Here is a 23,888-nt window from a genome sequence, read left to right on the forward strand (position 1 = left end):
AAGCTTTATTTCCTAAATCTAAACAGTGAGTGAAAAGGAAACTAAATAGTATGTGAAACAGTTCATGAACTGCTATCTACATGTTGATGCAGAGTGCTGCCACCGCTACAGCCATCTGCCAACTTACATGCGCTTTGAGGTGTGAGTCATCATCTATGATAAGAAGCACCCTAACCCTATATTATGGAGAGAAATGACCTCGTACATGTAAGCAGCTTTCAGTGTGTGTTACTTAATTTTTTTCCATGAGTTCCATTAACTGGGGAGACCAACCCAAAGCTCACATATTCAAATAGTATAACTTTATTGTGCTTTATAGGGCTAAATACGAGCATGTATTCACAAGGAGCCCGAGCACACTGCATAAGCATCAGTTTCAACTTTATAACAGGCATCAAAATAATGTTTACAGATGCATTGCACAGTATTTTTCAACCAGCCTTTAAAGCTTTTTAAAGTGCAGTTGCAACCTTACATCACTATTCAAATTATGTTCATACAAACAATTAATTACCAAATATAACAGAAAAATCCATTACAGGAACTAAAGTGTAAAAGATTTAATAATTTTTACATTATTAACATTATAAAGTGTTGGACTGGATAATTCAACAAGAACTTATAACCTTAATTGTGCTTAAATTTTTACATCCAGTGCCGGGTCACACTACAGAGGACTCACTTAGCACTTCCTCTTTTTTTAAAGGTCACGTTCAGTAACTACAGTTAGCTTTTTGTTTGTCTATGCAAACTGTTCTTCTTTATTTTAAGCCTTGTGTGATGTTCATGTTACTGTTACAGCCAGTGTTCGCAGGTCTGGTGGACCCACTGTATTGTTGGTTTATTGAATCAATACACCCATAAAAATTTATTCAAAAATACCTAACAAATGTTTACTTTATCCCAATTCCAAGCGATCTAAACCCCACATATGTCTAATATTTAGATATCGCCTCTGTTGGTGCATGAATAAAAGTGCCATTTGTTTTTTTTTGTGATAACATTTAATAAAAAAGAAAAATATTATCATAACAAACATATGGGCGTAAAAAACATGTTTATCTAGAACAAATATAAATTAAGCAAAGCTTCTCAACACTACTCGAGTTTACTTCTTTGAAGTTAATTAGAAATTGAACCGATTCATGTTATACCACACATCAGTCCCACTGAACAAATGGCCTATTTGTACCAGCCTATATACACACACGGGCCATTTTACTGTGTGTGTGTGTGTGTGGTTCATATGTATTTCTTGCACTTGATGCATGTATATTGTGTCTTCTTGTCCGACTTGGACAGACACACTGCCGCTCTTTTTTTGTTGTTACTGGATTCAGAACGGAATTTAGATCAGGCACATCTCTGAAACAGCCCTTGCTGGCTGCTGACGGGCTTGTTTTAGAGCAGACTGTCAGTCTCATGCTTGTCTTCAAACTGACTGTCAGATTGAATTGTCAGCACTGATATAGCTCACCTGGTTGAGAAGCTGACCCATTAATGAAGGTTAGAGTCCTTACTGTAGGGGCCTGGGTTTGAGTCTGCCCCAGACCATTTCCTGTGTCGTACTCTCTCCCCACCTTCCTGTTTACCGTCTGCACTGTCCTATCCAAACTAGACATCAAGTTCTGAAAACTGTCTTCATCATCGTCCCTCGCTTCTAAAACCCCTGAGGTTCTCTGAGCAGGGAATATTTTTGCCATCTTGTTCGATAAGTAGCCACACAGGCAAAGTTGTTTATTTGTTATTTCCCAACCCCGATTTGAAGCTGGGATAAAGTGTGAGAAACTACACACACACAGCAGGCCATGTAGGAGGAGGACAGAGTGCAGACAAAGTAAAGGGACCTCCATAATCCTGAAATCCACATGTGGAATATAAATGTGTGTGTTTGTGTGTGACATCATTCAAAACTGGTTATTTTGTATGCTCTTCACAGGAAATGAGCCAAAGACAAGGAGTCTGAGGTTGAAATAATAATAAATTGCATAATTTCCAAGAGACCCGAACTCCACACATGGGCTAAATAAAAAGCATCTAACAGAAGTTTCTGAATTACTTTCATGTTTCAAAAGACCTCCCCAACTATATCTAAAGCTACACTATATGCAAGTAAACATCAGCTGCTCTTACACTTCTGAGCTGCACTTCTTCTGAAAAGCTCCTCTGTGTCAAGTTTCTGGTTATGATCCTCATAAAAAAATGTAAACATTTCAATGCTTACTTTCCCTTGAATTTATTTTGCCTTTTACAACCAGATACATCACGGACTGCACTTTAAGATCTGACCGTGACAGAGTTTTTCTATCCTATGCCAAAACTCCCATTTTTAGTGCCTGTTTGTTATTGCCTTAAGACAATTTAGGTGACATACGTCCTTAAATCCTGCCATCTGAGTATTTATTCATACCAGAAAGTCCTCAAAGCCTCTTCATGTTTTGTGAGATGAGAAGAGGCTAATTTCAGAGGTCATTCTAGCCTTGATGTATTTCTCTAAGCAGAAGCTTTTCCACTTGAGTGTACAATAGAGGATGAAAAGTAAAGTGGAAATATAGCCCAATAAAGACTTGAGCCGTAGGATAGATTGAAAGTCGAGAACTTTAATCTAAGGGGAAGGTGGAGGTGAAAAACACATTAAAAAGTCATAAAGAGCATTATTTCAAAACAAAAGACAAACAATCACATCACAATGGTACCCCTGGGCAAGAGCCTCATTCCCGCCCCCAAGGCCCTCCAAAAACTAAAAGGAAAATAAACAATTGGATAATTGTTGAGAAAAACTGGTTTCGGTCATGTTGTGCAGAAAATAACATATGTCACTGAACTGGGGAACAGCTGTTTCATGTAAGATTCACCATGAGGGAGAAACTCCCACAGAGGTACCCTCCTCTCATTCTCTGCTCTGACGCTCAGTCACAACGTCGATTTATCAAGCTAATTATTTACAGCCAGTGAAGATTATCTTCTGAAGTTTAAGCAAAGTCAAACTAGCAGCTTTAACAGCTGGAAATAAGACCACATCAATAAAGAAACATAACAAGCACGAGCCTGGAGAGAAATCACATTTGCATGTAAGAGTGCAAAAGGGAGGGAGAGCGAAGGAGAGAGGGAGGACGAAAATACAGACAGATAAATGTAGTTAAATAGACGCAGACAGATGGACAGACAGGCAGAAGGGGACATGCGGAGGAGGATCTCTGAGAAACAGAGAGAGAGAGAAAGAGAGCTGAACCTCGTTCTCCTGCTGCTTCCACCCATGCCTGAGCTCCATAATGACACAGCATTGGCCGTCTAATGACACAGTGGAACAGACTAAAGAAACCCAAATCTATGCGCACACAGCAGCACAACATCGGCTCATTACGACCTCCACACTAAAACTCTGGAATAATAGTCATACCAGTGAAATAGAACAAACAGGGACATAAAGTAATCAAGGCAAAAATGATATCAACATTATCAAAGCTTGTTATGTTTAATGAATGAAAAGAAAAAAAATCCCAGTTGGAGCATGCCTTTGGAAAATTAAATATAAAGTAAATAATAAAACGTGCTTTTGTGGGATTCATAGGGATGTACATAATAAATTACACTGGCTACCTGCTATGAAAATCAATAACATTTCTATATACACTCACCAGCCACTTTACACCTTGTCAGTACCAGTTTGGACCCTTTCTTTGCTTTCAGAACTGCCTTAATTCTTTCTGGCATAGATTTTAACAAGGCGCTGGAAACATTGCTCAGAGATTTTGATCCATGACACGATAGAATCACACAGTTGCTGCAGATTTGTCAGGTGCACATCCATCATGTGAATCTCCTGTTCCACCACATCACAATGGTCCTCTACGGGATTGGAGTCTGGTGACTGTGGAGGTCATTTGAGTACAGTGAATGCATGGTTATATTCAAGAAATCACTTTGAGATTTTGAGCTTTGTGTGCATGCTATCCTGCTGGAAACGGCTATCAGATGATGGGTCTCTGTGGTCACAAAGGGATGGACGTGGTCTGCAACAATACTCAGGTAGGCTGTGATGTTTAAACGATGCTCAGCTGGTGCGGAGGGGCCCAAAGAGTGCTAAGAAAACTTCCCCCACACCATTACACCATCACCAGCCTGAACTATTCATACAAGGCGAGATGGATCCATGCCTTTGTGTTGTTTATGCCAAAGTCTGACCCCAACTTCCAAATGTTGCAGTAGAAATCAGGACTGATGCTTTTATAATTTTCTATTGGGCAATTTTGGTGAGCCCATGTGAACCGTAGATTCAGTTTCATGCTCTTAGCTGACAGGAGTGGCACTGAGTGTGGTCTTCTGCTGTTGTAGCCCATCTGCTTCATGGTTTTGGCACATTGTGGGCTCTTCTATTTTGGTTGAAATGAGCAAATTATTAGAGTTATTCTTTCTTTCCTATCAACTTGAAGCAGCCTGGCCATATCAAGAAGGCATGTTCATGCAGAGCACTGCTGCTCACTGGATATTTTCTCTTTTTCAGACCATTCTCTGTAAACCCTAGAGATGGTTGTGTGGGAAAATCCCAGGAGATCAGCAGTTTGTGAAATACTCAAACCAGCCCACCTGGCACCCACAACTACTCTATGTTCAAAGTCACTTAAACCACCTTTCTCCCCCATTCTGATGCTCGATTTGAACTTCAGGAGGCTGTCTTGATGCCTGAATGCATTGAGTTGCTGCCATGTGATTGGCTGATCATAAAGTATATATAGACTACACAGCTACCTGTAACTGTAACGTGAATTCTAAATCAAAGTATTGCACACTACTGGGGGGGGTAGAAATACTCTGTAGGTCATTTTAAAGAAGAAAGACTCCATCGCTGCATTCATCATCTGGATGGGGAACTTCTCATTCAGGAAGTTATTAGAACTTTGGAGCCCCGAGGCCCAGTCCGAGCAGCAATGACCCTCCTGGGAGTGAGGAGAACTCCACCTGCTGATGTGGCCATCCAGCGCTCTGGAAATGGAAAGTCTGTTTGAAAAAAGTTGTAATTTTGGTCCTGAAACACAGACCAGAAGGCCACAACTATTTGCTCCTCTTGTCACATGCCAGCATGCCGTGAGCATAGCATGACGCAAGCTGTGTGCTATAACTGCCTGTGGTGTGTGTTTAACTTTTGTCGTTTTTAGTTGTTTTCAGTTCCTGCACAGTGAGAGCTGGTTCACATTACCAGCAAAAAAAAAAAAAGTCATACTCATTCCTGGTCTCCCCCCAGGGCTGCACATTGTCAAAGATTCTGTTCATAATGTTTGTTGACAGAATTTTAAATAGTAAACAAATAATGTTTACTTGAAATTACTGAGAATTAAATGATGTCAGGATGGTAAACAATAAACTGATTTGTACTTTGGATAAAAGCTGCAGGTTGCATTAAAGAAAAGCATAGATTTCAGTTTTGTAAAATATGCAAATTAATTGTAACTTTGCAATAATAATAGCAATAAACTTTTTTAGATGATGCTTATTACGTGAATAATAATTCCCAGAGAAGATCTAAGTTAAGCTATTATTATTTTTGCTATTATATTGGCTTCTTACAGTAATTTATGCTTGGGGTCCCCAGAGTAACCTATGTATGTTATATATGTGTGTAGGATGAGGGTTGAAGTTGCACCTAAACATCAGTAAGCCAAACATCCCAACATCAATGAGCTGATTGCACAGCTGAGTTTAGCAGAAGAGATTTTGAAATCTTGAGTCCCGTTTTTCCGGCTTAAATAAAGGTTAAATGAGTAAAGAGGAAGGAGCTTTTCAGAGCAATGAGAGCTCATGCTGGGATAACATGGGTTAGCTCATGATGTGGAGTCCCACCAGGTTGAGAGCAAGCTGTCACTAAAGCACTGGTTGGGAGGTGAAATAATCTGAAGTTCATGGACTTTTATTCTTCACAATCAACTTGAAATATGATTATATTTAGTCTCCTGATTATATCACCTTACTGTAAGCGCTGTGGTCACCAACACACATGAAAGACTGTGAGCTCATCTATGTTGTGGTATAATGTCACACTGTTTCACACACAGTGAATCCAGGTTAGCGCACATTACAAGCATTTAATGTTGCTTAAGAAAGATACTGTGGAAGTGGGTTTTTTTTTATTTGGAAGCTTTGGCTCCTCCGTCCTCGTGTCACAGCAGGGATGCTCGGGTGTGTTATTGATGGCTGCATTCTACTTAGTGGAGGTCCTGCTTTTGTGCACGCTGCCATGGTTAGTGGGACACTAAAGAGAACTGAGCCTTTGTTAATTCCACCTGTGCTTTCCCTACTGTGATAAGCCAAGATATCCGCTGGGTGAAAGGTCAGCTAGGAACAATAGTGCTGGCTTTTTTTTTTCTTTTTTAGAACCGGGTTTTGCATCCAATTCAATTACTTTTTTTGGCATGCCCATAATTCAGACACAGTAAGGCTAAAAATTGAAGTAAACTGCAAACTACAGCTTTTACCTGCAGATTATTTTACCTGAACAACTCTCAGTACAAACACTTAGCATCCACTAAGCCCATAGATGAGTCCTTTAATTACACTTTTTTCCATGAGGTGTTTAATAAATACAGTTGCTTTACTTTGATAAGTCCAAAATGAGTGAATCAGATAAGATTACAGTGTTAGGCAAAGAGTGAATGATCAAACTGGCAGACAATTAACAGTTCTGAAGCACTTCCAAATGCAGGTGACATTTACACAGATCAGCCAAAACATCAAAGCCTCCAAAAAAGCTCTGACCTGTGGGGCAATAGATGAGGAACCTCTGGGGGTGTCCTGCCATGTCTGGCACAGAAACGCTGGCAGCAGATCCTCCAGACTGTGCTTGTGTTTCAGAGCGCAGCAACACGATTGGCTTGATATTTACAGGTTTGGCTGCTATGCAGCTTTTTGGGGGTAAGTGCAGGACATGTGCCACAAAGCCACCATTTTCGTTATTATTTTCCCCGTACATTTCTATTCTGAAGCCTTGTTTGCCTGTAATTATATGCCACAGAGGTAAAACTATAGGTCCGTGTATTGGCATGAGTTCACAAAGTCTTTCTCATGCAATTCTTCACCTTCCATCAATCTACCACATGCTGGAAAAAAGGCCGCATAGTCCATAAAAGAAAGAATAAAGAATTTGTGATTTCTGTTCTACATTCAACCTCTGACAAGAGAAGAACCTCATTTTTAGAAAGCTGAATTCAATTTCATATAATTGAAGAGGTTTAAACAAACCATGCAATAACTGTCAGGGAACCCCCCCCTCAAAAAAAACAAACAAAAAAAAACAAACCTCTAAGTTGTACTAAGTGCTACAATCAATAAACTGCTTTTAATCTCTAAAAAGGAGGCTGACATCAGTGCACGGAGGATACAGTGTAAACATTTTTAAAGAAGGTGTAGCCGCTGATCGAAAGAAACAGTTTCTGGAGAATCATCGATGGCCCTAAATATATTTGATGTTCATTATTGTGTTTCTGGGGGAATAGGACAGATTTTGTAACATGAAATCATAAAGCACACCGACAATAAAAGAGAAATAAATTGCAAATCATCTCGTGGTTGCTGTAACACCCTAAAGGAGGTGAGGTGTACTCTGCTTCTTCCAACCAATGGTTGGCAGGACAGTCTGTCCCTGACCCAGATACACAACCATTACATGTGTTAGACGGTGTTGATGGCAGGTGAAAAAGAATAGAAGAAAAGAATGAGATGAGAACGCGTGTCCGTATCCTTGCGAAAGGAAAATCCATTTCTTGTGGTGAAAGGCACATTTTTTTCTTTGAAGACTTCAATGCAAGAGATCACGCCGACTGCAGTCACATGAAAGGCTCATAGCTACTAAGGAACTGATTTTACCACACCAATGAACAAAAACCTGCGCTTTAATTATCACTTAATTATGATTGAAGTTTGAAAAGTGTTGCCTTTTTCACTGCATAATTGAGGGGGGGAAAAGAATCCACCAGTCTAACATGTCTATGCCATGACTGATTCAGCTACTACATATTTCCACAGACTTAAACCCACTAACCTGGACAAAGAACTGCAGGAAAAAAAAGGCATCATTTCTAAGAAATGTGCATGGCATTTTAGAGCATACTGACAATAAGAAAATGTGCACTCCACTGGAGCCTTTTCTCTGAACCACTTCCTGACCAACCTCTGGTTTCCCACTGCTTAAAAATTTCCACACATTATGAGTATGCGTGATTCAGCCATCTTCCACCGCTGTTTCCTGGTGTACCCATCTTACATCACCCTTTCCTGAAATTATCATCCACTGCTTACTGCTAATGGGAGGATCTGCTGACACATAGATGTTGTCTGTTTTGTTCACCTGAAAAAAGAACAGAACATAATGGTTCCTTTTAAAGGTTGAATTCAGGGAAAAGCAGCACTTGGCCTTATCACTTACTAATTCTTCACTAAAAAGGGAAAAAAAATATGCCACTAATTTCTACCATGAAACAAAATATAGCCTGAATTGATGCATGTCATTAAAAGTCACGCCATGCCATCCTATCTCCCGGTCCCTTAAGATTCCATTAGCTTCAGACGTGCTCAGACATTTAGCATTTAATTATATCAACATGAGATATTAATCTTTTTTTTACTGCCAAAGAACCACTTTGAAGATTACGTGAGAGGCAAAGAAGAGTGAAACATGAGAAGAATCATCTCTCTTCACTGCCCCTGGTGTCTCTGGGGCTTCTTGGATTTGAAAGATAACTCCTGCCGTGTATGAAACTAACACAGTTTGGGAATAGGGGAGCTTCAATCAGTGGACAACTGTGTTTGTGATCTCCCACAACAGCGTAGCAGAGCAACTTGTTGCCCCCACTCTGGTGTCATGCGGCCTTCCAGCAATATCCAAATACGGCAGGGGCCCAGAAGCGGTCAGACTCATGCTAGCCAGCCCCGTGGCTGTGTTAATGTCCACAGCAGGAAAGCACTTAAGTGTTGACAGAGCTCATCTAAAACTGAACGGCTGTTAGGGAATTCAATCCCATGTTTATTAAGACCCAGTGGTTAAAAAACAAATAACCATGACTCTAGATGACCATCAGAGACACAGACTGCCATCACTCTCTTCTTGCTCCAGCCTAAATGAAGAAAAAAAAAAAAGGTTATATATCAAAAACAATAAACAGGAGCAGAAACTGCCTTTGTAAAATCCCCCAGACTGCTGTGTTGGGACACTTTTCAATTTTAGATGGCAGTGACTTTGCTAATCTTAGAATAGCATCAAAATCCTTTTACATCTAGGAGAAAATCCAAAAAGTAGTTTTGAGGTGACTATGATTTTCTTTTTATAAGTGTCTACAGACACAAAGCGTTTTAATTTTAATACAGCACTGTAATATGTGAAGGTGCAAGAGGAGCTTTCTGAGGGAGGATAACAATTAGAAATTGACTGGAAATTAACCACTCGCTGCATCACATCAATAACTGTACAATCATGGCCGCTTTATTACATACACACTGGAGCTGCCTTAATACTTCATAGCATTCATTCAACAAAGCGCGAGAAACATTCCTCTGAGATTTGGATCCACGTTGACATGATAAGTGTCACACAGGTGCTGCAGATTTGTCGGCTGAACGCCCATGATGTAAATCTCCCGTTTCACCACATCCCAAAAGTTCTCTGTTGGATTAAGATCTGGTGACTGTGGAGGCCATTTGAGCACAGTGAACTCATTGTCATATTCATATACAACCATTTTGAGATGATTTGAGCTTCATAACATGACACATTATCCTGCTGGAAGCAGCACACTGTGGTCATAAAGGGACCGCCAGCAGTCTGAATTGCTGAAACAAGGCAAGATGGATCTATGCTTTTATGCTGTTCACACCAAATTCTGACTGTATCATCTGAATGCAAATTTTTTTCAATCCTCAGTTTCCTGTTTTCAGCTATCAGCAGCGGCATCCAGGGTGGTCTCCTGCTGCTGCAGGCCATCTGCTCTAAGGTTTAACGTGCTCTACATTCAGAGATGCTCTTCTGCTGGAGACTCCCAGGAGATCAGTCCTGCAATACTCAGAACTGCCTGCCTGACACCATCAACTATGTACGCACGCACACACGCACACTAAGGGGTGCAGGAGTTGCTACAGTAACAAAAAAGAAGGGAAAAAGAAATTAAACTGTGACTGTGATAAACTATGACACTGCAACCAAACTGAAACGTCTCTCATGTCTCTCACTCTGCCTTAGGTAATGTCTTCCCTGTAGTGCAGACAGCCTTTTCACAAAGCGAGCAGTGGCTCGTGTTCCAAATATTGTTTCCAGCAGGATTATGCTCAGATTGCATATGCACCCTCCTTTTCCACACCACACACTCGCATTTGTTCTGAAACAGTTCTATCAGTGTTCACCCCACAAACAACCCATCCCACTCTCCTATATTAATTAGGGTGTCATTTATAGAAGACCTTTGTAATTAATAGGAAGAGACATTCATGAGACCCAATCCTTCAGTTTTATTAGCCCACTACACTTTATGTTCCAAGCTTTCCATTATCTATTCAGACCCCGCCCCCTCCTCCTCCATTAATTTCTAGTAACAGAGTGTTTCTAAGTTCACTCTACATGTTTCCCTACAATAAATGTGCAGACACGTACAGGATTCATGAATAAGGGGATGAGGTGTACCTGCTCCCTCTTCACCTCTTTTCTCTCGTCCAGGCATAAATTTGATAAATATCACTTTTTCAAGTGACTCTGTTTATTATAAAAGCCATCTATTGCCGTGAACCTCCTTTATGTCAGCTCTGGTTCTGCAAGATACCAATGATGCATAATACATCTGTGATTCCACAGTTCTGGACAGAGATAGTCATCAGTTTTCTAATCTGCCTTATGAATGGTATGAATGAACCTTACATGGGCTCTAAAAGATGCACTAAGGGACTCTGGCATCCACCCTACTGCCAAATCAAAGGACAGTAAAACTAACTAGCATGAATATTGACAATATTGATGGATCATGCGCTATGCTGGCCTCACTAGATTAAGACTTGACAGGAAGAATTAAGAGGGAAGAAAAGGGAATAGGGACACGTGGAGAAAGGAGAGCAGACTGAGACAGAGATTGAGCGAGAGAATATGTGGAGGCGACAGCCAATAAGAAATTGTTTTAAGGACAAAAGCCTGTCATTTGTATGGTAATCCTGGACTCAGACATAAGCTCCCACTGAGGATTTCTATTGTGGAGCAGAGGAGACTGTTGCATTTCAATTCACTTTTAACAAATTAATTATAGAGGTGAAGCTGTAATATATTAGCTGTGTACTTACATGCTGTTATGACCATTTTAGCAACTTTATGCTAGCATTCTAGCATAAAAAAAAAGATATTGCTCTGCAATGCAGGAAAATGCATTCTGTTGAGAATTCTCAAAGTGAATGAAACACGTTCACTTAACAACAAAGTACATCAGTTTGGCAAGTTTGGGTGAAAAAAATCACAACCTTTATGTAAATCTTTGACTAATACTAACAAGCATACCATAAATTAATCAGTTACAGGACTCAATATCAAATTGATTTCAAAAACCAGACAGATCCTTACTCTGGCAAACTCCTTATCAGCCTGCAAAAGATCTGTATTTAATTGTTTAGTCATCTGGCATTTCCTATAAACAGAAGCCTCTGACTCACTGCCAAAAAATATAAATGGCAACCATATAATCAGAAGAGTGGTGATAAAATGTTTCTACTTCTCTGCCCCCCAACACAAAATGGCCCACATTTAGGCATCGATCAGTCACCAGACGCAACCTTGATCAAAATTTGGAGATATGGGAGCGACAGAGATAACAATAATTGGCTGCTGTAGCCAAAATTTCAACAGCAGACCCCTAATCAAATTCTGTCTTGGACTTAATTCTTGTTTCAGTGTGTACAGAAAAACAAATTGAGCCAGTTTGATTAACCGCTTGTTCCAGTTTGAGAGAAATAAAATGCAGCCACTGCTGAATTGTGAAAGACAAAATCTGATATATTTGCAGTTTGAGACTATACATAAAGCCAACTGAAGCACAAGCAGGGGTAGAAAAAAAAAAGCAGCCATGCACCACAGCAAGAAATGTACAGTCAGAAAGATCAGATCCCAGTGTGTGAAATAAATTATTCAATCGATTCCCATCTTTAAAAGTCTAGAAATTCTTCACTTAAGGACCTTTCAGAGGCTATGGCAAAAATCTATTCGACTGAGTTACAGAAGATGTCTAAAAGGGGGTGGGAGTGGGGGGACAGTATTTATGGTACTTCAATCAGACCTGAGAGGGTTCGGGGAAATGTGAAATGAGGGTGACTTATGGACACACATATATATATACACACACACACACAAACACACAGAGCGACGCAGAGTAGAGAGGAGGACAGGGAAAGGCCAGCGGAGGGTGACAGAAGAGGGATTAAAGGGCTCAGTAATGCATGTTTTTCCAGAGCACACTGTACCATATGTGTCAAGGAGATAAGTTATGCGTACACACACTGACATTTTGATGCGAGAAAATATGTTTGAGTTATACTGTACAGAGCTATCTGTGCACCTGAGCCCAAGGGAAGTGTCAGTTTATTCGGGATGCTTGTGTTGAATAAGGATACTTCTATAGATTTATAGCCCAGGGCAGGAAAACTCTGTGTGATTCAGCTGCAATTAAGCTTAATGTCACAGTCAATCACAGCTCTCCCAACCACTCCATTTCATAGTTGCTGATACTCCCCAGGAACCGGGATCAACATGCTGACCCTACGCTCAACTGCTCTTTCTTTTCCGAGTGTTTGCATAAGACGCCATCATGCATACGGATGCTAAGAGAAACAAACACAGATAGATTTTTGCTGTGGAGGGTGGCAAATACAATCACTGGAGGAATTTTTTGTTTATAAATGCTCATTATCTAGCTACTGGGTAAACAGCTAGTGTGTGTGCGCCAGACACTGCAGCTTTTGACAAATGACAAAATAATATGCAGAGTATACACATTATTAATCAGTACCTGTGTGTCTTCTAAAGCACTTAAAGGATATTCCTGAAACACTAATCAACATCATGTGTTCGCAGGTTATTACAGCACATCTGTGGCACCAGCATACACACAGTGCTCTCCAACTGTTTCACCAGCCCTTCCAAATAAATTAATCACAACCACACTTCAGCTGTGTACTAATTTGGTTTCTGAAAGATTAATTTGGTTAAATCATCCACTGTGTTGTCAGCGGTTGTTTTGTTTTCTCTTTCCGCTTATTGAAGATGAGGGATCTGACCTACAAAAGGTCCTCTCGTGTCTCATGGACTTCTGAGAAACAAGCATCATGACCTCCCTAATCTGGTGACTGAGGTCACACTGGGCTGAAACATTTGTCCTAGGGCAACAGCTGAAAGATTACAGAAGGCTATGACCAGAGAGAACAGGCTGTCAGGGCCACAGAAGACCAAACATACAAGTTATAAATCCAGGTGATGTTTGGATATGGACTGATTATCTCGTCCATGTTTTTAATAGCAACTTTCCCCAATAATCTGATTAGAAACACCCACACAAGCCCACACATAAGGGTTTTGGGCCTCAGTACCACCTAGCAACAAGAAAAGCCAGGCATGAGATGGAGGTTAAGCTTTTCCAGTAGACAGCATAATGAAACAGTAGAATTAAGCAATGCAAATCATATATAGTTTGTGAAATCTACCAGAGAGTAAGTAAAGGTTAATTGCTAGTTACTGAGAGAACCCATTTGAAACTGACTGTCCAGGTGGCAGATGTTTCACTGTAAATCTCAGAAATTACGGCTTTAGGAGAAACATAAATAGGTAATGGCCCAGTGTATGTATCCTCTGATTTAACTGTTCCTCATTTCTTCCCTAATAGATTCCACCAAAGGAATTTTTTAACACTTATTATGTGTAGATTTGCACAAATTCGCCTCTTGCGCCAAAAGAGAATAAAAATTAATATCACTGTCTCTGTAGAAATATGTTTTCTGTTATGCTTTCATATTGCTTGTGGTGTGATAGTATTGTCTTAACAGTATTAGCACCAGTCGCCTCTGCGCACACAGGGAGGCAAGAAAACCTGTTGCAGCAGCATCCTTTAAAACAGAAGTGCAAAGCTAACCGTAAATTTCTCCGACACATTCATGCACCTGATCCATTGAGATCAGAGGGAGCGGATGTCGGTGCAAAACAAATGAGTACTTTTTATATAATGTTCTCATGTTGCACTGATGCGCAACGGATGCGGCGCGCCGTGCGTAAACGCTACAAGCAGCTGCATTCATACCTGTCGTCGCTCTGCCAGTCCCCGAGCAACAGGTCTCGGAACCGGTACCGAGGGGGCAGCGGGAGCACCTCCTTCTCCAGTTCGACCATGGTCCTCCTCCTCAAAACCCAGAGACAGAGACAAATACCACCGCAAACCGCACCTCCACAGCGAGGAGGTGGTCTCCTCCTAAACCAACTCCGTTCCTATTCCTGCTATTCAGAACATAAATCAGTAGGGAACGCGTTGATACACCTCATGGCACCGTCTTCGTCCTTCCTCCGAAAAAGAAAAAGATTTCTTTTCTGCCACCCGTCACAATGCAGCTCTACTTTTCTTCACACTGAGGCAACAGGTCGAAGATGTTCATCCGTCGGTGCGTAGGGGAGGCTCCACTTTTCTGTGACAGCTGGAGAGCAACTGGTTGTCTCTCTCTAACACCAGCATCCTCCCTGCCTGAGCTCCACATGGACGCACTGACTGCAAATGTGTAACGAAACGTTGGGGCGAAGTGTGCTGTTGCCACTTTTTTTTTTTTTTTAATCTATCCAAAAATAAACATCGACCAAAAAAAAAAAAAAAGTGATCTCAATATGATTTACAAGAGTGAGCAATAGGCGTTCTCCGTCCACATCTGCTCTACACTGTGAACGACAACGAGCTCTGTAACCAGTAATAACAATAATAGATATAATAATAAAACTGTGACACATACACGCGTGAGCCCCAGAAATATCTATTGCACCGTGGAGACCTGAGCGGATCTCAGTCTTGAGTCTATCGCGGTGCTTATTTCTCCGTGGTGAGCTACAGTTTCTCCATTTAAAAAAAAATAAAAAAATAATTCTTTTCTTAAATATTAACTGAGGATGCTTTTCAATCAGTTCAGGGAGAAATGTTTGCCATGTTGGAAACTGCCTTGCTAAAATATACACGAGAGCGCATCCAATTTATTTAGCGCAAGGCTTCTGTCGTGCATATTCATTTTCAGACACTTAACACGATTCTGCACGGCTTGCCAAATGAGCTCTGAGTGCTGCTGCTCTTACTATGCATACATATGCTAAGTATATTCGAAATACCCAATCAAAGCAGAAGATATACAACGAAAAAAGAAACACAATTAATCATAGCCTTAAAAAAAAGAAAAGAAATTGAAATCGGGTTCAAGCTCTTCTGAAAGTGTGCCAATATAACATTACAAAAGGCCACTATCTGAATTCTGCATTCTCCCACACGAACGTTATAATTAGCTTTTACTGTAACTAATCAGTAAATATTTGTAATTAAGGGAATAAGCAGTCGCAAACTTGCGGTGTTACGACAGTTTTCTAATGCAGCACTTACACCACTGTGCTATATATCTGTCTGCCTGTCCCGGGTTTAATCTTGTGGTCACAACTGAAGAGGTGATGAAATTCAAATGCGGTGCTTAAGAGGACTGTTGACTCAAAGCCGCAGACAACAGGTGTTATTCAAATTAACTTTCATGGATTAATATTGATAAAGGAGCACCTCCGTGGGCTCCAAACAAAGCCTCAGCCTCTCGGGACTAATAGCTGTTGAGCTTGAAATTATAATCATGCTGATGTCATTGTGCTTGTTCCCTAAAATAAGCAATCTAAATGTAACTGTTTGCTATTTGTGCTTCCAGACAGCTTAACTTTATACCCAATTAGGAAACTTGCACAACATATTCAGGGTTTTTTTTTTTTTATTGGTCAACCTGCTGTGGTTGCATCTATTTCGCCCTCTGGTGGCCAATCAGAAAGCAAGCACACAATCTGTGGTGAGCTATATTCATTTTCTATTCAAAAAGCTGGCAACAATTTGTTAAGATTAAAGTTAAAACACAGCAATATATACACTGACAAAAAAAAAGTTATCTCTGCAGCACAGTTAGGCATTAAAACATTAAAGATGTTGACAGGAAGGCAAAATATTTAATTTCAAGTGGGTGAGCCTAGCTGTGTAGCCATGGTAACAACACAAAACTGTCTGCGGATATCAGAGGAAATAGTTCATGTGTTTCAAACCTCATTTAAACTGCATTCAGTTTAACATTACCATAATGTGTACTCCAAGGACAATCTGCAGAGGCCTGTTGCAAAAGACAATCAGGCTTTATTCCTGTGGATCAAAAGCCATTCTCCTCACCACTAACAAAACAAGCAATGCATATACAAATATGAACAAAGAGTAGAAAACAATGAGCCATTTAAAAAAAAAAAAAGGGTCATTTAAAAATATATAAAATCTGTAAGTTGAGAGGAATATCAAACAGTCATCTTCCAGCTTCTAATCCAAAGTCACGTTGACAGAAGCTAAAGCGTCCACAGCCCAGCTGGGGTACTGGTCACCAGAGGGAAACAGTCGCTTCATGAATGTCCGTATGAACTCGGGGAAGCGACCTTCTACAATGCTCTCTCTCACAGAACGCATCAGCGTGAGCTGCAAAGACAAACGATTGATGAACTGAGGAAAAATAATATGATTACTATTGATCACCAGTGGGAAATCATCTTCTGCTGTGCCCAAGGTCAGCTACAGGTCAGCGTCCTCTGAGCATAGCAAAGTAATATATTAATGTTTCACAGCAATCCATTAAAAAGTTAATGAGGCCTTAAACTCTGGATCAAACCGAGTGACCGTCCAGTGGTTAACCATCACTCCTGGACACTCCAGAGCCGCCACGCAAGTGGCTTAAAAAGAAAAAAAAAAACGAATCTGCAAACACATAGGTTGCATAATCAGACAGTATTGCTTATGAATTCTTAACATCATCATTACATAATGGAGACACATCTGTCACAAGATGAGGCTTTTTGTGGTTTTGATAATGTCAAAGCAACAAAACAAGTTGTGCCACGGGCATACAGAGCACACTGAAGCATTTAATAGCCATCACTGAGGGGAGGGTATTGTCAAGTCAAATAGATTTGAAAAGATAAACATTTTTTTCCCCTCATATTTCTGTCAGAGTAACTACACTATGAAATATCCTGCGAAAGATATTATGTTGCAGCTCGGGTTTATTGAGTGAGGATGGCAGCTACAGGGGACTAATGAACTGCTTGATCATATTCATTACAGGCAGAAAGTGATGTTTTTTTTTAATACATCAGCTCCTTTGAAGCACGTAAGAAAACTGTCAAAATGAAGAAACCTGTATTTTGTCAATCATAAAAGAGTTTTCTCAGACTGACCTGGTAGGCAATGTTGTGGATGGTGATGTGATGCATGGCTGCAGTGTCACTCTTAAACAGAGCATGCAGGTAAGCCCGACTATGTCTGAAAGAAGAAACACGCATATTATTTACAAAGTGCAGCAGTGATGTTGAGCTTCTTCCTCTCACAGAACATTCGGCTCTTGTTGTCAGGATGTTTTTTTGCCTAGTGATGCCAAAGTACTTATTTTAGGTAGTCTTCGGGGATATCTTATTATCGAGATTTAATTTCCTGAAAATAAATAAATATAAATTGAAAACAGATAGGCAGTCCGTGGGCCAGTTCTTAACTTTAAAGCTTCAGTTTCTGTCACAACAAAGAAAATGCTCTGACAAACTGACTTACTTCTTGCAGGTGGGACACTGGCAGTCTGGATCTATGGGCTGGAAGTCTTTGGCATACTGCTTATGTTTCACCTGAAGAGATCCCCAGGGCACCAAGGCAGAGCCAAACCTCTGAGAGAAAAGAACCATGACTGTCAGGGTGAAATACAGCTGAAATCAGTTGTTGATATGGATCTGAGTGTGATTTCTCAGGAGGGGAAGAAAGCTTACCGCCGTGCGGGTTGGGAAGACGCAGTCAAACATATCACATCCCAGGGCAACACACACCACCAAATCCACAGCATACCTGCAACATGGTGAGGACCACATGAATTCTTACATTGGTTAACTACACCACAGCCAGTAAACAGCCCAGTCCTCCTGATGGATTTTAATATAAACAGGTAAACACACCCTACACCCATGAGGTAACGGGGCTTTTCCGAAGGCAGATGGTCAGTGCTCAGTGTCACCATCCGCCAGAAGTCATCCTTCTCCTCTCCTCCACTCAGACCACCGATGGCAAAACCAGGAACATCACGCTTAGTCATTTCTAAAGGTAGAAGAAACAATATTTTAAGTGTGACTTTTGATCCCTTTAGTGTCTTAGACCAGCGAATTCTGCCATCCTCGCCAAAATGCAGTTTGGATTAGAACCTCATTAGAGCCTGATGCTTGATTCATACATGCTTCCTCAATAGACTTCATCATGTAAACATTCTTTTCCACTTACTGAAATAACTGGATTTCAATTCCAAGGCTCTTTAAATATGATCTAATTATCAGGCAGCAAGAGAGGAAAAGGACTGTCACAGAGCAGGATTAGTTACTAGCGCCCAACTGATACAGAACTGACCGATAATTTTGACCAATATTGGCATATTACAGATCTAATGGTAATCAGCATATAGTCATTCAATGTAAAATCAGGAAGTACCTCCCTCCTGAGCTGCTCAGAATAACCAGATTTTTCTTTGTAAAATAACTTGGCGTGTTTCATGAAGTCAATCAAAATTTATATATATATATATATATATATATATATAAATTATTTTGACAAAGAAGAAATCATGAACAGAAGATTAGTCTGGTATAAAAATGTAGATTAAATGAAGCCCTTTCACGTGATTGTAACTTATTTGACCAGACACCTATCCTATGTGTCGATATAACCCTGGACTGTTTAAGTTTTCTCCACAGTCTCAATTATTAAAAAAAAAAACAAAAAGGCTTTCTCTTTTCTCTTTCTCACAGATATTAAATTGGTGGAGACTTGCTGCTGAAACTCTTATACTTCTCTGACACTGACGCACAAAGCTAGTTATAGGAAAAAAAACATGCTGAAGAAAAAAATCAATTTGATTTTGGTTTTAAATTGTGTATGGAGCCTTAAGTGCTTGTTTAAGAATGTGTGCATCTTCTGTATGTAGATCAATCTGATCACAAGGAGGGGACCTTACAGGAGTCAGCAGCCAAATTTAAATCAGCCTTATATATAAAATCAATATGCATTTATAAAGAATATCAGCCAATATATTTTTTATCATTATAGGCATCTCATCAGCGGCGGCAGCAGCATCTGTTGTTTGTTACCATCTAGACAAGCCTTGCGCAGCTCTCCGTTCAGTCCTCCCTGGATGATGGCAAAGAGGTTTTGTTTGTCTGGATTTTATTGGCTGCTATGCAGCGGTCCAGCCAGCGAACGGATCTGTGCATGGCCTCTTCTACCCGTGGTCCTGTCACAGTACTGCTGACCACATCATCCAGCTGCAATCATGATGTCTGACCCTGGAAGAGCACAAAGAAACATGGAGGTGCTGTCCATCAGGCACAGAAACAAAGTATGTGCTGAATCAGTTATTTCACTCCTTGCTGACCCAAACTGTTCTGTATGCTGACAGACTTCTCAGGACTTAATAAGATTTCTTTGCCATCGTAGGGGGACTTGAACTTGACTCCTTCCTCAGTAACTTCAGAGAGCTCAACGAGAGCCACCATCTGAAACCCTCCACTGTCCTGTGAGCAGAGCAAAAAAAAACTTTTTTTTTTAAGACAAAGATTATCATCCACCTGTTGTACTTTTGTGGATATAAAACTGAATGGATTAATCTCATTTCTCATTTGTGTTTGACTCGGGAATGTAAAGCTATACTCACAGTTAAAAGATTTCTCTTCCAGTTCATGAACCCATGTAAACCATTGGCTTTCTCGATCAAATCGGGACCCTTTAGGCAGCATAAAAGACATTTACACAAGGAAATTGTCATGAAATCGTCAACAAATGGTTCGAGTCCAGTAAAAATGCAAGAAAAAATTAAATTCCTGTTATAGCAAACTTGCATACCGGCCTCATTCCAAGGTGGTATGTGTTTCCCAAGGCAAATCTGACATCCCAGACCTTCCAGCTGATCCACAGTGATCCCCTTCAGGGTCCCCTGAGTACCGACAGGCATGAAAACCGGGGTGCTGACGGTGCAGTGCGGCAGTATTAGATCACAGGCTCTCGCTTTAGTCACTGAGCATTCAGCAACAATCCGCAAAGAGAGAGGAGAAGCCACAGACAAAGCTTTCTTTAGAGACATGCTGTTCTCTGAAACATCAGTATCAGCGCCACACTCTATGGTCGCAGCCATGTTTCGCTTGACCACGTGACGTGACGGGAGCTTTAAGTGACAATCACGTTGACCAATTAAAATTAATTATCGATTTCGAGCTAGGAACAGGCCTTCTAGACATCCAATCAAAGTGAATTTTGGTGAAGCTGCAGCAAAATTAGCCAATAAACGGCCTTTATTTGTAAAAGGGGCGGGTCAATACTCACCGGTACCGATCGGATGTCGTCTTCTGTGACCGGATGGTGTTTGGGTAGAGGAAGTTTTGCTTGCGAGTTTTCCGTCCGTTTCGGCTGTCTGAGTATTTAGTTGATGCGCTTTTATTAGAAGAAATGATATTAATGTGAACTGCATTACTGTGAAGCTCGCAAGTATTCAAAAAGTGAATTAACCCCCGAGTAGAAGCGGCGGGATTTAGCACTTCACAGTAACCCGAGAGCACCTTGCTGCTAAGCTAACGTTACCGAGCTCGTTAGCTAGCATTAGCCTCTGGTCTGTGTTGAATTGAAGGGGCTCTCCAAGCTCACGAAGCCATGGGGAACCGGGGCATGGAAGACCTGATTCCCCTCATCAACAAGCTTCAAGACGCATTTAGCTCCATTGGCCAGAGTTGCAATTTAGACCTTCCTCAGATCGCTGTGGTCGGTGGGCAGAGCGCTGGAAAAAGCTCGGTCTTGGAGAATTTCGTCGGCAGGTAAGTGATAATGGTTAAATGAGTTAGTTAAACGTTACACCTTCACCCAGGCTGTGCTTGAGCTTACATTGTCAAACAATGTAGGGCATTTTTGGGAAATGCCACATAAAGCTAAGCTAACGTCACTTTCCCAGTACGTAATGTCAATATTGATTTACGCACTTATCGTAAATCTAGGTTAGGCTGTAGGTTCAACAGCTTGACTTACGCACAGTTTCTGTTTACCCGTGTAGTGTAAAATTTTCGTGACGAGCTTACAAAGAAACTTTCTTAGGGTTTTTATTTTTATTTATTTTTAACTTTGGTGTACCCCCAAATGTTGTCTTGCATTTGCCATTAAATGCCTTTTTTTAATTGTACATTAAAGGTTTGTTAAACCTTAGTGCAATGATCTTTAGAATCCATCTTATCCTCTTTGGTTATCATATGTATAACTTCAGGCCACACCCAGAGTCCTACCTGAATTAACGTTCACCAACGAGCTTATACACTGGAGGGACAATTGCTTGTTTTACAGGGAAGGAAGGCTTACTTTATTTTTATTTAAGAGATGAAAGGGCAAATGAGTAACTGGCAAGGTGTATGGGGTAAATCAGCACATTTTTGCAGCTTATTCTTGCATAATGACATCATACATTGACCTCAAGACTGTACAGTGCTGACATTTCCTCCATATGTCTCTGTTGCAGACACAACTTCCCTTACCACCTTCCTCTTTTTTTTCTGTTTTTGGCCAGAGTTTAGAAACAGACTTGACATCTCTTTTTTTTTTTTTTTTTTTTTTTTTTTTTTTTTTTTGAGATGCAATTCTTTTTAATCTGCGGTCCTCCAGACTGGCTCTATCATCCTCAGCAGGCTGGTCCTCTTGTCTCTTGCAGCAGCAGAGAGTTAGATCACCCTGCAGATAAAGAACATAACAAGTTCACTCTGTAGTAGCTTGTTTAGCAGGATTCCATGCCCTTTGAGAGACAATCTGTGTTTAACCCAACCCACACACGAGGGCTGGTCGGCAGAATGGAGAAGGCACATTGTCTGCAGGCAAGAACATGCATGTAGATTAGACTTCCACTCAGTACACAGTAATTCAGATGAGTGGGACTTTGTGCTGTGAGAGCACTTGACACAAATCGGCTGCAGTTAACTCAAAGACATTTTGTGGTCACCTTGATTTTGCTGCCGTGTCGGTCTTTCGCTTTGTGCATGTTTATAGGGCAAACATACATCTGCATGTTGAAAAGTTATTCTAGCAGTCTATGGAGGCGTCATTCTTATCTAACTTTCGTAAAGTGTTTATGTTTGCATGTTGATGCTGTGCAGGCGAATTCGATGAGGGCTGGCAAGGTGGAGCAGCCTTGAAGGAAATCTCTTCCCTCCATCTGGCATTTTTATATATAACAGCAGTTTCTTGATGATATCCATTTAGCGCTATTGGCAAGATTAGTGCCGGTGTGAGCTGCGCACCACAACTTGCTATGCTATGAATGGCCAGCACTTGGTTGTTTTGGTACCTCTGAGGCATGGTTACTGGACAACAAATGGAGGAACATGCTAATTGTTTTTACTTCACTTAAAACCCTTGCCAAACCTGTATGTTGACATGGCTGTATACCAGTGTCATGAGATTCAGGCAGACCAGTGGTCCCACCCCCCAGTGCTGGTCATTTAGCACAGTACAACAAGTTGACAGTTCTGTTGGATGTCAGGCTACATGCACTTTGGGAGGTGCTGTACATCTTGTTGTACAGCACCTCTCCTGTACAAATTTGTTGTTGTTTGAATCTGTCAGTATTCAAAACAGATGAAAATTATGTGTTTCAAGAACTTCATTTGCAATTGTCTGTGCTGAAAACAAAGTTTGTTTTTGTTTTGTTTTTCTTCCTTCCCCTCACCATGAGCGCTGAGCTGCTGTCACACTCAGTAATGGCTGCTCTATAATTTCACCAGTGACTGAGATCTGCATATCTGTGTAAAAGGTTTGCTTCATCCCAGTGTCCTCTGGGATGAAAATAATCCCCCTTTTTTTCCTTTGCCGTACCAGCAACAATAGAAACAGTGTCACTTATTGCTGGGAACACAACTCAGACAATAGAGTTTATAATTCTGCCACAGACAGTAAAAGCTCTTCCCTTTCTCTCTCTCCCATCTGAATTTCATGCTGATGTCATGAGCAGATATGGGTGCCACTTCACTATTAATCTGGCAAATGTTTGACCATCACAGTAATTATGTTGGATGTTACTCAGTTTCTGGTTTCGGGCCCTGTTTCCAATAACTTTATTGTGGAAAAAAAACAGTGTGTTTTGCATGGTTGGGCCATATTTTTGTGAGGCACAAGTTAGGTTAATAAATTACTTTGTTTCAGTCTGTTGGTACATGTTTAAACCTACTATATTACACACCCAGGTGTCTAAAGAGGGACCTCAGGTTTTATTGATACACTAAATAAATATTTGTGATGGGCTGTATTCCTTTGAGTTGAATTACTGCTCCTTATTAGTAATATGTGAATAGAATAAGAAGAAAAAAGTAATTTGGAAAGGTAAGAACTCTGCTGAATAATAGTACATTATAATTCTCTTTCTGTTTTATATTACTAAAATGTCTATAGAACAGTGCAAGCAGTTTCAGTTCAGATATGCTGATCACACCCTTGTCTCTGTTTTGGTTGTGGTGTGTTGCAATTTTATTGTGTTAGTTGGGAGTAAAGACAGCATATCTTGCGCTGCAAGCTGGCTTGGGTGGAGGTTATTATCAG

General features: G+C 40.6%; 3 protein-coding genes across 6 annotated transcripts in view; 1 reads left to right on the forward strand and 2 right to left on the reverse strand.

The window, feature by feature from the left end:
- kcnt2b (potassium sodium-activated channel subfamily T member 2b) overlaps nt 1–14,532 on the reverse strand; it is a 42,016-nt gene extending 27,484 nt beyond the window's left edge. For all 4 annotated transcript variants that reach the window (XM_030735197.1, XM_030735196.1, XM_030735194.1 and 1 more), the window contains exon 1: nt 14,298–14,532. In XM_030735197.1, coding sequence (XP_030591057.1) covers nt 14,298–14,386 — 89 coding nt within the window. In that variant the 5' untranslated portion in view covers nt 14,387–14,532. The remainder of the gene's footprint in view (nt 1–14,297) is intronic.
- Nucleotides 14,533–16,146: 1,614 nt separating this feature from the next.
- qtrt1 (queuine tRNA-ribosyltransferase 1) lies at nt 16,147–20,470 on the reverse strand. The gene is given in 12 exon segments (XM_030735220.1): nt 16,147–16,727; nt 17,483–17,567; nt 17,850–17,959; nt 18,059–18,134; nt 18,242–18,380; nt 19,421–19,495; nt 19,498–19,600; nt 19,602–19,615; nt 19,705–19,843; nt 19,984–20,052; nt 20,172–20,204; nt 20,206–20,470. Coding segments are annotated over 12 exon segments (1,251 nt in total). The 5' UTR covers nt 20,461–20,470; the 3' UTR covers nt 16,147–16,574.
- Nucleotides 20,471–20,679: 209 nt separating this feature from the next.
- dnm2a (dynamin 2a) overlaps nt 20,680–23,888 on the forward strand; it is a 31,793-nt gene continuing 28,584 nt past the window's right edge. The window contains 1 exon segment of the mRNA XM_030735198.1: nt 20,680–21,133. Coding sequence (XP_030591058.1) covers nt 20,973–21,133 — 161 coding nt within the window. The 5' untranslated portion in view covers nt 20,680–20,972.

Source organism: Archocentrus centrarchus, chromosome 8 (genome assembly GCF_007364275.1).
Source record: "Archocentrus centrarchus isolate MPI-CPG fArcCen1 chromosome 8, fArcCen1, whole genome shotgun sequence".
NCBI classification, from domain to species: Eukaryota; Metazoa; Chordata; class Actinopteri; order Cichliformes; family Cichlidae; genus Archocentrus; species Archocentrus centrarchus.